Raw genomic sequence first — 16,130 nt, 5'->3', positions numbered from 1 at the left:
AGTGGGTGTGGGAACCTGGCGGCAATGTCTGGGCATTTTGCGTTTTCTGCTGTGGCAAAAAGGTCTATTTCAAGGAAGCCCCACTTTTGGAAGCAGGGTAGTTGGACTTGTGGGTGGAGGTCCCATTCGTCAACTTGTTGCTGCATCCTGCTGAGCAGGTCTGCAAAGTAGTTGTCTTTTCCCAGAAGGTATTCCGCTAACAGGTGAATGTGGTGATGTAGAGCACAGTTCCAGATGGTCAGAGAGAAGAGGGAAAGTTGTGTAGACCATGTGTCCCCCCCCTTGTTTTTGAAGATAATACATGGCTGTCATATTGTCCATCCGGACTAGGACAAGGTTGTGAGTCAGGTGAGGTAGAAATGCTTTCAATACTAGGTGAACAGCTAGGTAGTTGATTTGGAGAGATTGGTGCTTGGTATCCCATAGTCCCTGCACTGTAAGGTCCCGCAGGTGAGCACCCCATCCCGTCTTTAATGCATCTGTTGTGAGAGTGATGTGGGGAACAGGGTCGAGAAAATGCTGCCCTTTTAACAGGTTAGTGGTGTTCTATCATTGCAGAGAGAGGTGAGTGTGGTGTTCTATCAACACTAGATCGGTGAACTGACCCTGCGACTGTGACCACTGATGAACTAGACATTGTTGTAATGGACACATATGTAATCTGACGTGGGGAACTATGGCAATGAGGCAAGCAATCATCCCTAGGAGACACATGACCATCTTTCCTGTGAGTTGATGGTTGGTCTGAAACTGAGACAGTATTGTCTGCAAGTTTTGAATTCTTACAGGATTGGGTAAGCTAATCCTGTTTGTATATTCAGGATTGCTTCCAAGTATGGTTGAACTTGTAATGGCTGTCGGTGAGATTTGGGGCTGTGGATAGTAAACCCCAATTTGTGGAGAAGATCTATGGTGATCTGAGTGTGATGGTGGTACTGATGAAGAGTGCTGGCTTTGATAAGCCAGTTGTCCAGGTATGGGAATATGTGGATAGCTTGTCTGCACAGATACGCTGCAACCACTGCTAGGCATTTGGTGAACACTCGAGGTGCAGTAGTTACTACGAGTGGCAAGATTTTGACTGGTAATGTTTGCCTGATATGACAAATCTCAAGTATTTGCGATGAACAGGGTGAATTGGTACGTGGAAGCAGGCATCCTTTAATTCGAATGTTGCCATAAAGTCACCTTGTTGGAGCGGTGGAATGACATCCTGTAGGGTAACCATGTGCAAGTGCTCTGAAAGGATGTATTTATTTAAGGGCCCGAGATCCAAGATTGGCCATTAAGGCTCATCCTTTTTTGGGATTAGGAAGTATAAGGACCCTGAACCCTGATGTTGAAGAGAGACGGACTCCATAGCACCTTTGAGGATAAGAGCTTGAAGAACAAGTTACTTACCTAAGGTAAAGCATTATCCAGCGTAGACAGAATCTTGCTGCAGATTCCTTACTTTTCCCCATAGTACGTCCGAGCATCGGCAGAGGGCGTAGCGCGACTCTGTATGGACATCATCCGCAGAATGTGACATCGACTGAGTCCATATAATCCACCCCCCTGAAATCAGTTTCTTCCGTGGCTATTTTCCACGCTCAAAACAGGAAGCCCCATATAGAAACTGCCTATTAAAACAATGTGCGAAAATAAAAACACCCTTGTGTCAAATAATCATAAGCCTTAAATTTGAATATAAATTTCCATAACGAAATAATTCAAGATGTGAATTTGAATAACGAAAGCATTGAGACTAAAGAGGAAAAGACTGGGTTTTCATAAAAATTTGAGGAAAGCCATAATATACTCCATAAAAAAAAAATCTGTGGACGGAACCACAGATAAATAAAGACATAAGACATGAAAAAGAATGGGAATAAAACATTCCTGTTGGCCTAACAAACTGAGGTAGAAGTAATAATATGAATAGAAAAGTACACGCACCCATAAGGGGCTCCAAACCCATGCATGCTCATTGCTTAAGCCTTGCGGATGGGACCGCAGCCAGAAAAGTCATTAAGACCTAGAAAGCATGGAAAGTTCGACAACCATGAAAGTAGCACAATTTTGCCAAATTTCCCCATAATATAAAGCTATCTGTGAGCAGAACTAGACTTGAACAGAATGTTCGATACTTGCAACACACAGATCGGCAGAGCATGCCATGGAGCAGTACCTCTCCATAGGGAATTCTATCCGAACCAGACCTGCTCTGTAAACACAGGGAAATGCCTTCACCCGTGGGAAAGCATAAACAAATGTTCTATAAAAAACGTCAAAAACTACAAAACATAACCTGTGTATGTGTAAAGTGCACAATACCAGCAAAGGATAGGTTGGCGCTGAATAACAGATGTTTATTGTTACCAAACTCAATAGTACTCATTTTATCGACCTCAGAAGTGAGAAAGGCTGAGTGGACCCCCTGAGAGTTGAATCTGTGACTAAAAAGACAAACACAGACCCCTAAAGTGGACGTATTAGACCACAAAGCCACCAGCAGCAATAACAATTATTAGTAAAGACCAGATTTTCCCTAGCACAATCTACTAGAGATAATACTAATACATCTAGGAGATCTCCAAGATGTACACTGGCATAGGAGCTAAATAAATAACCGCCTATATAATGACAAGAGAAAAGTATAACACATAGATATAACATAAAGCCAACTAATCAGTTAGACAATATTGACACAACAGTATGGAAACAATAGTGGGCATCATACCACGTAAGAAAGCAACAGCCATTCAAAACATCAGCAAAATGCAAGTTGCCTGAGGCATAATTATCCAGCAAGCTTATCAGAAGCCCAGCTGACCATACTTTATGAATAGAGACCCATCTACAGATGATCCAGAAAGGGTATCTCATACTTAAGACAGTGTGTATATATATATATATATATATATATATATATATATATATATATATATATATATATATATATATATATATATATATATATATATATATATATATATATATATATATATATATATATATATATATATATATATATATATATATATATATATAACGATCCATGATATAGAAAGAAAGGCATCTGATCGATCTATAAAATAAACATCAATGTGTACATGTCATCTAGGACACGCACTTCGCTAAGTGTGAATCCAACTACAAGTACCTAGCTATAAGATAACAATAAAAGCCATCTACAAAAAGTAGAAGCTATGAGGTAAACGCATATTCCCTCATAGGCTATGTATAGGAAAACCTTAATCGAGAGGAAAATGTCCTTCAGAAAAGAAGGAAAACCTTTTGTAATAACGCAAGGCGTTATAACAACCCAAAAGAGACAAGAATATTAAGTACCCTCTAAATAGAGGGAATGAAATTGACCGAGAGACCACGTCCTCTGGAGACCTATTAAAACATTACATAAACCCAGGAAAACAATTTTGTCCAAGGGTCATGCACAACCATGTTTACACAAAGCAGTGGCTATAAGATAGAACCTGAATAGCAAAAAACTGTTTTGTAAGGCTCACAAGATGATAAACGTTGGTTAAGGATGCTTAAATTCTAGCATAAGTGGAGAACTTTTACTATCAATCATAAGCAACGTCTATTACCGGACTGGAAAACAAGTAGTTAACCAAGACCAATAAGAGGATCATATAAATAAGCATAGTGTATGATCTCGAACGACAGAGGAATAATCCGACACAGAGGGCGTAAATCAGCACCCTCAAAAGCCCCACAAAGCGTGAGAGAATCTGCCTAAAACACACACCGTAATTAACATCCTCAATGCTGAACTGATGGAACAGAATATATTCCACCCGCAATGTTCTAGCCATCTGGACTCTTTATTTGGTGGAACCAAGGGAAGGACACTAGGGTCCTGCAAAGCTGTAGCAGCTTGAACTACCAGCCCTTTTTCAGTGGCATGTCGCAGGAGACAAAGTGGGTCCCCACGGGCGGGACAAGGCCAAAGACCCACAGACTGGTCAACTGAAGATCCTGACACAGGTCTCTCCTAGGCACCTAACAAAAGGTCAAACAGAGACTCATAAGGGAGTAAAGGCTCCACTCCTGTCTCATCTTGAAGAAGAACATCAACCAAAGGGTCTGTGGACCATTCCCACTGAGGGAAGCTGGCAGTCCAGGTCTACAGCTGCCCCCTCAATACCTCTGCAAATAAAGAACTTTCCTCCGTTGCCATACCAGGTGGAGAAAGTAAATATGAAATTGGAGATGACTCTAGCCCACTAGCCTCTCCCAGTTCAGTCAGTCAATTTTCCAAAAGAGAGTGGACAGTATTGCCCAAAGGGTTTAGACACCCTGCATTCCCTCCTTCACCTGCCAAACTGTGCATTTCCATGGGAAAAACAGAAACAGGTTGAATAAGGCCAGATGGAGAGCTGCCCAAAGCAAACAGCTCTGTCAGCGCTGAATCCGAAGCCTTTGCGGCATCGTATTGAATGGGATCGACAGCATTGGCTGACTCTATCCAGACGCCAAAGGTGAGAACCCAGAAAGGCTGTGAACTGGAGCCGCCTCGAACCCAATAACGAATTTAGAGGGTCCAACTGTCACCAAGGGCGAACCCACAGGTGAGGATCTACTCAGGATGCCTCCTACCTCCTTGGGGCCAGAAAGTTCACCAGGGGGAGACTGAGACCCAAAAAGCTTATGCAGGGAAAAATAATATTCCTGCCTTTGGGCTAGAGCCGCTCTGGCTCCAGGACATTTAGGATGGTGCGAGTGGACTCCTGTGTATGCTCCACAACCAAAGGTTGTAAGACGGTGTCAAGATGAACATATGTACCGACTATCTGCACTCTGAAGCATCCCTCGATGTCGACAGAGGCAGCCCCTCACCCGAACGGCTCCATGATCAGTCTCTGGACTTCTTTGAGGACTAACGTCGCTGCAGGTTTCACAGATAGGTGCACCGCCAGACGTTTCATCCAACGCACTCTCAATGCCTTTGGACAAAGACACGGACAGGAACCACACTCCTCGGAGTCGTGGTATTCTCCAAGGCATCACAAACAGGCGATATGAGGATCCGTGACCAACATCTGTCGGTCACAAGATCCACAGGGTTTAAACCCCAACGACATCGCAAAAAAGAACACGCTCTCTCGACAAAACATCGAGATGGACCTGAAAAACGCCCCCCTAACTGCTTCGGATCTGCACTGCAAGCACGGAAAAGGAGGAACTGATGTCAGCGCTTTGGCGGTGTGATTTTATGGACTCAGTCAACATCACATCTGGTGGACTTTGTCCATACAGAGTCGCGCAGACGTACAATGGGGAAACATTTTCAGATCCAGTCTCGCACCTGGGGGAGTATTCTAAAGTAAGACATCTGCGGTTAAATGTCTCTATCAGATCTTCCTGTTTGAGCAATGTTTGATGCTTGTGTGATGTTTTGTGAACATGATGTGGGATGTTGGGTGGCATGATAATGAGCTCCACACAATAGCCATGTTGGATAATGGCTAATACATTTGCCTGTGGTGACAGAATGCCAGGTTGGAAGGAAATGCTGCAGTCTGGCCCCAAAAGGTGTTGTGTGATCAGGGGGTAGAATAGGGTAGTCACTGGTGGGGGGTGCAGGGGTGCAGTACTCACAGTCTGAGCAGATGGAAATTCCTACATTTCCAAATCTACCACAAGCTTGGATCTTTCAGTGACAGAGAAGGCTTCCTCTTCATTGACAGCTGGTGGCTGCTGGGCGTGCTCCTCGCCCAAAAATGTCAGGAGTGTCGTCTGTGGCTCTGTGAGACATCTTGAGGCGACAAGCCATACAGTCCTGAAGTGTTTTCTTCGACCAGAAGGATTTGCATGAGTTGGTCAAGTTCCTTGTGATCTGGAGACAGGCACAAGTTGCACACTGAATGTTCGCCCGTGTGCGGATACTTCGTGTGGCACCACAGACAAAACTGAAAAGGCATACGTTCCATTACCAGTGGAGCATTTTCAGGAAAACCGGTAATAATGTTGAAGGTAGGTTCTACAGGGCGGTGCCCTAAAGGGACTTCGGTTAAACGAATTTGAACCGGCAGACTTTCTGATCGGGGTCGCAGATGGAAAAGCGCAAAAAATAACAATACCGTAGAAGACCTAGAAAAGAACTGGAGAATCTAACTAAAACGAAGTCGAAACACGGAGCAGAGGCACACACGTAAGAAGTCAACTGCGAACAAAAAACGATCTAATAATGGAGCCGATGTCCATGTGCATTACCACCGAGAGGAGGAGTCACTAGACCTCGTGACACGAAAAATGTCTTCAAAAAAATACAACTTGCACAGCTCCGGACCCAACACTAGATGTCAGGAGTACGCAGAGCAGGTGTATCTACAGCTACACATGCCATCGAACACAATGCTAGGATGCCTCTGCTGAGTGAATATACACTTAACACATGTTACACAAGATGAAATTAGTCACCCAGCAACCACCGTCTTGTGTAGCACACACTTGTGGAGTCGAATGGTTGAAGCACACAAGTGAAACAACACACATACATGCAAGCATCCTTCACGCAATTCCTAAAAAACACAAAACAACCATGGTAGATTGTGTAGGCTTTACATGAGGAAAGCCGGTAGGCCTTTCCTACACAGTGGTGCAGGACAGTAGTCATCTCTGCAGAGAAGGATGCACTAAGCATTAAGAAAAAAACAAAAACAAATAAACAAACAAAAATTGTAAAGAGCCGGGCAGCATTAATTCACAAAGTAATAGGGAGGAATTTTGCCCCAGCACATTCCATCTACACTCTCCTCACCACATACATTCCACTTTTTTGCTCTTCAGATATTTTGAACACTTTTTTTGTTTTTTGCTCTACTCTAAAGACTTTCCAATGCTTCAAATCCTGGAATGCAGCTCTTTTGATCTCTTTTAAAACTCCAATTTCCAGAATTTTTTTCTTAACAGCTAGTCTCGATATGCAGACTCTGAAGTAAGTGCTGTCAAAAAGAAACCCTTGATTGTGTGTCTGCTGCTCCTAAAAAAGTGAAGTCCTGGTCCAAAACAAATCCAACAAGCGGGTAAATGTAAAAAATAAAAATACATACTTTCTATAATATGTGCAAGCCCACAGTCTTTTAAAAAGTTTGGGACATTGCCTTGCCCTCAATTTGGACATACTGGTTTTACCTTACTGATTTACACACTCAGCAGTTTGAATCAAGGGTCTTCTGTAAGACCTTCAGACACCACGAACAGTATTGATCACAGCTAGCATCCATCAGGGACTTACACTGTCTGCGTCTTCCATCCACGTGTGCTTCCGATCCTCCTCCTCAATCCCAATACCGATGACTGCTCGGATAACAGCCTGACAAGTAACCACACTACCAGCTTTATCACACTCCTCAGCATCCTGAAAATGGGACACAAAACAGAAAATCAGACAATCAATGAAATCGATCAGGTTGCAACTCAACTCTGAGAATCCAGGGCAATCGCGTAAGCCTTGTGATCTACCAGTCTAGAGTGGGTGCTCAAATCACGATTAACCATCACACACACACACAACTCAATCGACTCGGTGATCACCAACCCCCCCCCCCCCCCCCCCCCCCCCTTCCAGAGTGACGCAGTACAGGGATCAGAGGCTCCAGAGAGGAAAGGAAATAAGGGACCTCAGACGAAGTAGATGAGGAGATCAGTGCTCCAGCAAGGGCACAAAGCAGAGGAAAAAGGCCTCAGAGATGGTTCTGAAGTTCAGTGGTCACCAAAATGGTAAAGATGTTCAGTGATCTTAGAATATAATATCAATGTTTCCATGCAGGGTTCAGGTTTCCAGAAGAACACTTCTTAAACAGCAGTTTCACCTGTATCCACTGCTCACGGTTTATCTCCACTCCGTTGGCGCGCAGGGATGTGATCGCTCTGTCAATGATCTTCTCCACCATCTGAGTGTTTCCGTTAGCCTCCTCAAGCTTGGCAGCAGTGATCCAAATATGCCGGTCTGTGGGAATGTTCTCACGGGCTTTGTTCAGCACTTTACGTGCATTTTCATAGGTCTCCAGGCGAGCGAGGGCAAGCCACAGCTATAAGGAAAGGGGGCAATGTTAACATGATAAGGATGGGCACCCAACGATGACCACCAGATACAGCGGTAATAAACAGTTTTGCGACCGACTGCCTTTACTGCTCATCCATCCTGCTATTAAACCTTCACCATTTTTTGGCTGTAGTATGAAAACCACATTGTTCATGATCGTCTATACACAGGTGCAAGCATAAACCCTGGGTAGGAAAGATCTTTACGCTTCAATGATTACAAACAGAAGCTCACAACTTAAGGACCGCGTTATTTTTAGAATGACCATCAGTCAAGAACAGGCTTGTGCGCCTCTAAGTACTAGGGAACTCCTAAAAGTCAGGAAGAAGAGCCAAAATAGGAGTTAAAAATAGAATAGACGACTCTGAAATGTAATTAAAGACTAGCAAAAGGAGCGCCATGTCTATAAGAGGGGAAGTTGGCTTTAGGTGACACAAAGAAACCAAATCACCCTACCTTCCTTCTCCTCCCTTGCTTCTACTCGTTATGGCACTAAATCTCTCACCACTATTAGCACCAGCTGATTCTCCACTCTTTTTAATCTGCTTCACAAAGAGATTGTTTTAGTCCAGCTTCCCATCTACTCTCTCACTCTACCATCACAACTTCCCATATCTCACTCTTCGAAAAACTTTGGAGCATTTTTTTCGCATTCTTTCTCAAAGCAAATGTCTTCTATCGGCGTATTTGCCACCTGACATTTTAACATTGAAACTATATTCTACTATTGAGTTCAAGACGGTTTCCTAACCCTCCCCCAAGCCCCACGGTCTACAACTGTGCTCTACTTATTGGCATTCCTGGTTACTATCTTGCTGCTCTTCAATTACGTTTAGTACTTCTATATTTCTTCTCATTAATAATGGCATATCTTCATTTTCATGCTCATTTCATTTTCTTTATCTTGTGTCTGAAATTATTCACAGCTTAGCTCCCCTTTTTCTCGTGTCCCCTATACCAGTTTAAGTACCACAAAGACCTCACCACTCCTGAGTTCTTTGTTTAGGTGACTCACCTTCGGGCCCTATTCTTTTCAGCCCTTTGCTTTTTTAATTGTTAAACACAGGAACAAACCATCACCTCCTGAACTACTTCCACACATTCTGCTTTTGAAGTATCCTGGAAAAGTTTGTTCTGCCTGTGCCTCTAGATTTATGTTTCTCATATAATATTTAGCTGCATCAAGTTGATCATCTAAATTTTTTTTTTAACTTTTCTATACATTTGTAGCATAATTTAGATTATGTATTCTGTGTATCACGCTATGCTGCAAGTTCCCTACACATTCAAAGAATGCAAATATTTTGAATTCTCTCTGTGATAATGTTAACAGCCATTCAGCTGCAAATATTTTGAATTCTCTCTGTGATAATGTTAACAGCCATTCAGCTGAAAAGTAGTGCCATGTGTTCACCACCTAGCCAGCCAACACTTTCCCAACATTAATCCTGGGCCTTCCCCTTCACTGGGAAGTTAACCTCCCCCTGCTTCCTCCCCCTCAAACTTCCACAAGTGTGGTAGTCACACTTTCTGTGGAAGGCAATGGCTACCAACCGTTTCTCCCATAGTGGAGTTGAGGCTCTGCAAGGAGAGGAGACAACAGCATTGCAGGCACCTATTGTTTTTAAAAGTGTACTAGCCATTCTGAAAAGTGCTACTTACCTGCACTGCTTTCTGGGGCCAGCAGTTTTGCTTTTTTCCATTATAAAATCAGAAGCCGCACTTTAATGAAAAAAAATACATGTGGATGGTCTACTCTCACCTTTATAAGAAAGCAGTGGATCAGCAACAGAGCAACTATTTGGAGTGTGCAGAAAACACTAATGACAACTGGAATGTGCTTTCAGGCTTGTGAAGAACAGCAGCAAAGTTCAGTAGGGTTCATTTGGGAATAAATGACACTGAGCAGCCCGAGACAGCTCACTCTGGACACACAACGGTTCTTTAAAAAGCATGAGAACTTTTGTCCTTTCACCATAGGAAGCATTGCACAAACACCACACATTGAAGTAGCACCAGCACTCACCTCCACACTGGTGGGACAGCACTCTACTGCTCTGCTCAGCATGATGCGGGCATCCTCGGGCTCTTCAAGCTCCACAGCAGCCTTCCACAGTCGCACTGAATTCGGCACATGCTCCAGGGCTAGCAGAGGGAAGAAGAGAGGAAGGGTTGAAGGTTAAAACACAAACCACAAGCTACCAGCCATAAATGTGGTCTGCAGGCGTGACCACATCCAAGAGAGACCAGCAAATACATTCAGTGGACAAAAGCAAAGCTCTACATAAACTATACAAGACAACGTCATGATAGAGGAGCAAATGTCAGAATAAAAAGACCAGGCATCCAGTTAAGCAACCCAAATATTGTATCCGTTTTGCCCACTCCAAGCTTTTATGCACTTAAATGGGGAGCTAAGACTATGAATACTTATAACAAAGTGGCGCTGTCAGCAATACTAGTCGCAGTACTTAATTTTATTCTGCAGAAGAGTCTTTACGTACTACAACTGCTGAAGTGTAACACAGCTAGTGGTAATAACTGCAGTGTAATATTGCCGGTAGAGATAATTCATTACATAGGAAAAATGATAGTGACAATGTTTAGTGATGATAGCCTAACACTGGTTAAAGAAACAATTACAAGACTTTAATAGCTTAGTAAGAATTCTTGTACTGATACACAACAACAGTAAGGTCGATAAGTGAAGGAGGGCAGGGCCTGAGATTTCATATCTTACTCATCTTTGTTTGCTTGTGGGTCTTTAAAAAATGAAAGTTGTGCCTTTAGAACATTTCTGAACTTCTGATCTTAAGTTCATGGCTAAGAGGTTTTAGTATATAAAGGCTGGGTGAGAAGAGCAGCTATTGGATTCCTTTCCACAAATTATGAAAAGTATGAAATGCTTAGATTCTTACGCTCAACCTTTGTTTAAAACTAACTTGCCAGACTTTAAAAATATCTGGAAATGTAACTGTTCCAGCAGAATACCTCCACAATAAATACAGCATTGCATTGGCAATTTGTGGTTAGGTTGGTCTGCAGGTGTATTTCCACAGCGCAGTATACTGTGGAGTATGAAGCTGGCCCGCATACAAAGGGGAGGTGGCACGTGTTATCACTTGTACATCAACATTCCCCCCACGTGTCAGCCTGCGGAAACTGCAACTCGAGAGCGGCAAGGGGGGTTTGGGAGTTCCCGACTTCCGTGCCTACTACTATATTAGTCAGCTCCAGTGGCTGTCCTATTGGACCGCGGGGAGACACTTACAAGAAATCAGGTACTCCTCGGGAGAATTGGACCAGGGGAGGCTACACTCTCTGTTGCTACCCAAGGTTAAGATCCCTTCAGATGGCCCCCTCCTATTGCACACTGCTTTACACTGCTGGAAGAAGGCACTAGCATACACTTCCAAGGCTACTCCTTACTCACCGAACATCCCTCTTCTAGGTATCCCCACACCGCAGACCACCATACAGGACTGGATGGAGGTTGGAGTGGAGGACATTGGAGCGTTCTTTACTGACTGACAACTGATGGACCACGACACCTTCATACAGAGTACAGGGGCCTCACCACGTCTATATTTACTATATGCCGCCATATCCCACACCATAAAGAATACCTGGGCGCCACAGCGTAGCGAACCCCAACAACACAACCTAGTACACTTGTTACATTATATGGGGAAAGGGGGACATTTGGTGCATTGGCTATACACAGGAATACGGGCGCACGCGGTGACCCCGCTAACTTCACTAAGAGAGCAATGGTCTGGGGACTATAACTCGGAGATTACAGATAAGGCATGGCAGTGCATGCTAGAACACCCCAAAAAAGTTTCCCGTAATGCCAAACTAAAATTCATCCAGACTATGATCTTGCACCGGGCATATCTCACCCCCAAGCGGATCCATCGTATGTTCCCTGATGCCTCACACAACTGCCCCCGCTGTAAGGGGGATGAAGCGGACTTTCTCCATATGCTATGGTCTTGTCCACGTATCCGGAATTACAGGGAGGGAATCCGTCAAGCGTTGGGCGATACCACACACATCTCTATATCAGACGATGCCCTGTACTGTCTAATGGGCCTCCGCAAACGCTCAAGAGTCCAGAAAGCACGACAGATTCATAGACCTTGCACTCATTTTAGCAGTAAGAACTCTTACTATGAGGTGGAAGTCCCCCAGGTGCCCAGCAGTAACCAGTTGGCAAGCCGACATGATACAATGGGGGGGGGGGAAGGCTGAGGGAGCAGCCCTTAGAAGAGAGGAGGAACAGGGGATTCGGAGACAACCCGTTTCCATGGACTGGGAAGCATTGTTGCACGAGTTTGAATCAATTGACTTAATGCCCCTTCCGGGAACCCAAGCTTTGTAGCCACGTAGTGAGAATAGGTATCTATACCACAGCAGACCTTAAGTCCGTGTCCTATACATACACAGTATTGCAGGATTATTGAGCCCCAGTGCGAGCCATTCAGATAATACTCCTATTTGCAGTCCTATTGGACATAGAAAATACTGTAGGACCAGGAGTGGGAGGGTTAGGGAGGGAAGGGATGAAGTTGTATTTGTTACATATGTTACTAGTAAATGGCAATACCATTACACTATGCATCTAATTACCATCCTTGCAATGGACAGCTCAACGTGAGGCCAGCAGACCTTATTTTTACCCCCTTTTTTTCAGACTTACGGAGAGGGAACATTGATAACCTTGTGAAGTATTTAAGCTGTATGTACGACAAGTTGAAAACGACTGCTTCCCCCCCCCCTCCCCCCAAGTATGGCCTCTCTTGTTCTGCAGCTGTTCTACAGCGAGTCCTTTGGTGGTTGTTGCGTGGGAGGCTTCAGTCATCAAATACTAGGTGGTGAAACAGATTCTCCACTGTGTATATCTGATGCAGAGAGAACATATTTTGCCTCATAAAACTTGCACTTAGCGGGACTACCGCAGTCATGATATTTATTCTGGTTTACACTGCCATCCATAAGGTACTGCCAGGACAATAAGCATCTGTAGGAAGATGGTTCTCTATGTAGAGCACCAAAATGGGGTACACTATGCAGGGAGTCCAAGCGACCCTTATTAGTTTACAGGGCTTAAATTAATAATCTCAAAAGCTCTCTTTTGTGGTAGTGTGGGCGAACAGTTTAGTTTTATTAGAGGGTAGTGTTAAGCATTTGTTGTACACACAGGGTCAATAAACGAGACACACACAAGAAGAAACTGAAGACCAATTTAGAACAAGCATTTGCACGGCAACAGGTCTCGCATTTACGCGAGTTTGAGCTATTGGCATTGTAAATGACAATGCCTTTTATTTATGTTTTGGTTTTTAAAACAAATAAAATGCATTGTCATTTATAATGTCAATAGCTTAAACTCGCGTAAATGCGAGACCTATTGCATTGCAAATGCTTGTTATACGGTAGCCAATAAGAAATGAATTGATCTTCCCAGTGTTCGGGAACACATACATTGAGCCTTCACTTGTCGTTAGAGTGGTGGGTGTGCTGAAAAATTATTTCCATAAGCTGTGCTCTTTACTTTGCAGAGGAAAAGAAAATCCAGAGTTGTACGAATGATAAACCCATGATGACACATCATTTTATGTGCCTGCTTTGCCCTGGTTATGCGTGGGCAGGAAGAGAGTTTTACACACAATGTTTATGGCGGTTAAATTACTACTGATGTTTCTGCTATCATTACATTTCAAAGTCTGTAATTCCCTAACGAGTGGGAAGAATGGTAAGCTAACTGTCTTAATTATCCGCGAATGCAAATTGTTCAATCCAGGGTGGAAATCAAATGTGTTAAGAACCCGTCTAAAATAGAACTGCTACTTAGGGAGAATGAGCGAAAAATCACTTTTGAAAGGCTGCTTTCTAAACTGAGGCAATTACCTTGTGCAATCAGAAGTGAAGGAATGGTAACTTCTGAAAAATTAAATTCCTTCTTTCGAGTGGATTAGTTGTGCACGGTTTCCCATAAATTAATATATATGACTTTTGTACAAAGCTATGTATTCCAAAGACTTGCAGCTTCCGAAGTGTTTTGTGGGATACAATATACAAATATAAAACCTGCATATGTATAACAATGCATCGAGCATTCAATGGGAAGGAGGGTGGGGGGGGGGGGACACACGGATAATGGGCGTGCGGGGGGTGAGAAGGCACGGACAATGGGAGTGCGGGAGGGGGAGAAGGCACGGACAACGGGAGTGCGGGGGGGGGTAGAAGGCACAGACAACAGGAGGGGGGGTGAAGAAGGCAGTAGGAGAACCTCATTAAAGAAAATAGTGCTCACAGTCTAAATACCACGTACCATGTAACTCAAACTAAAGGGGCCAGTCGCCTTGGGAGGTGACAAATGAAGAGGAGGCGGTACTAAGGAGGGACTAATAAGCCTATTGATGAATCAGAAGCTAGCATTTAGGACAGACTATGACACAAGCCAACAGCAAACATGGGCGGAGAGTGGGAGGGCTTCTATTCGCTACTCATCTACAATAAGTTTCACAGAGCAACGCATGCGCGCTGGCTCAGGCTCGACCTAAACAATAACAGATTTTTATATATTTTTAGACACCAAGAACTTTGGTATCAGGTAAGTACTTTAGACATAGATTTTTACAAGTGAAACAGTAGAAAATCACAGCTGTCAGATTTAAGACATGAGCCTTTAACGCAGTAATGTTATCTTATAGGAGGAGAAACATACACTGCATAGGGTGCTGGTCGCAAGGGTAGCCTTGAATGCTACCTCTGAAGTCCATGGGAAAAAGTACCTGAGAGAAAAAGGCTGGAAATGGGGACCCCAAAGGGGGTGAAGGGAGGGTGGGGGTTCGGTTCTTGACGATCTCTGAAGCAAGGGGGCACCATTGGTCGGCTCCGAATCTGGTTATGTGGCTCACTGCAGAGTTGTTGTTTCCATCTGGTCACTTGTATTAGAGGCTCTCGCTTCTTGGGGGGTCAACCTGGTGATGGGAATAGGAAAGCAGGGCCACTCTCTGTGCTGGCCTCTCTGATGAGAAAGTTCCTCGTCGGAAGGTCGTTCTTGGCAGGGTTGGTGTCCGGCTTGGACACTTAACAAGCTTTGGTTACTGCAACTGCTCCGGTACCCAGGGCATGGGTGCTGGGCTGCTCCTGGGGTCCTGGCGTCTCCAAACTCGGCATGGAGATGGATCTGACCTCCCGGAGCCTCTTTTCTGGGGTGCTCCTACCTTAGTGGACCCAGAAGTCAGCAGAACCTGTGTACTGGGCAGATGCAGTTGGTGTCTGCAAACTGCAGGGAAGTGGCTCCTCCACTTCAAGGAAGATCTCTACTGGTTGTTGGGATGCTGAACGTTCCTTTAAGGATTTTAGGAAGGATGTGCAGATTTTGGACTTAGTGGAGACAAAGGGCCCCCCTGCTTTGTATGGGTGTTCCTAGGGCAGGGAAAATAACATTAATGTACACAAAAACCCGGTAGCTCAAAACTTTAACCCCTTCCATGCTGCGCAAATTCCGCCGCTGTGCTGACGGTTTCTTGCGCGGGCGTGGTCATGACGGAACGGTTCCGTCATGAGCACAGCTCAACTGTGGCTCATGACGGAACCGTTCCGTCATGAGCACCGAAGGGGTTAAATGAGTATCCTATCTAGATAAGTGGCTCAAAACAGCATACATCAGCTTTGAAGTACCTTTCCTTGATATGCTAAATCACGAGCCATCCTCCTGGGGAAGGTGTGAACACTTTCCTCCGGAGAAGGCATTGTTACTGTCCTCCGAGAGTGTGGGCTCTCACTTCCAGGGGATCAGTGGTGGGAGGCTGATCGATACCAGTCAGCCAGCACACTAGAGGACTGGCAGGCTTTCAAGGGGCACCTCTACGGTGCCCTCTGGGTACTTGGCATAATAAACCCCACACTGGCACCGATATGGTTTTATTAAGATGAGGTGTTTGATACCAAACACTATTATTTTCAGTGAATCCATTATGTAGCTGGGTAATTCATATTGACCAGTGCCCAGTACATATACTTAAGATGGCTTCCCTGATCACTTGCAATATCTAGTAAT

At 44.3% G+C, this 16,130-nt stretch overlaps 1 protein-coding gene across 1 annotated transcript in view; it reads right to left on the bottom strand.

The window, feature by feature from the left end:
* The window catches only part of PRPF6 (pre-mRNA processing factor 6), a 349,710-nt gene that overhangs the window by 188,310 nt on the left and 145,270 nt on the right, over positions 1-16,130 (bottom strand). Inside the window, exons 10-12 of the mRNA XM_085619664.1 lie at positions 10,083-10,201; positions 7,824-8,042; positions 7,247-7,369 (exon numbers count right to left, since the gene is read on the bottom strand). Coding sequence (XP_085475790.1) covers positions 7,247-7,369; positions 7,824-8,042; positions 10,083-10,201 — 461 coding nt within the window. The remainder of the gene's footprint in view (positions 1-7,246; positions 7,370-7,823; positions 8,043-10,082; positions 10,202-16,130) is intronic.

The sequence above is a fragment of the Triturus cristatus genome, chromosome 7, assembly GCF_964204655.1.
Source record: "Triturus cristatus chromosome 7, aTriCri1.1, whole genome shotgun sequence".
NCBI lineage: Eukaryota > Metazoa > Chordata > Amphibia > Caudata > Salamandridae > Triturus > Triturus cristatus.
Note: the sequence above shows the minus strand (reverse complement) of the source record. Positions and strands in the feature narration are given on the sequence as shown.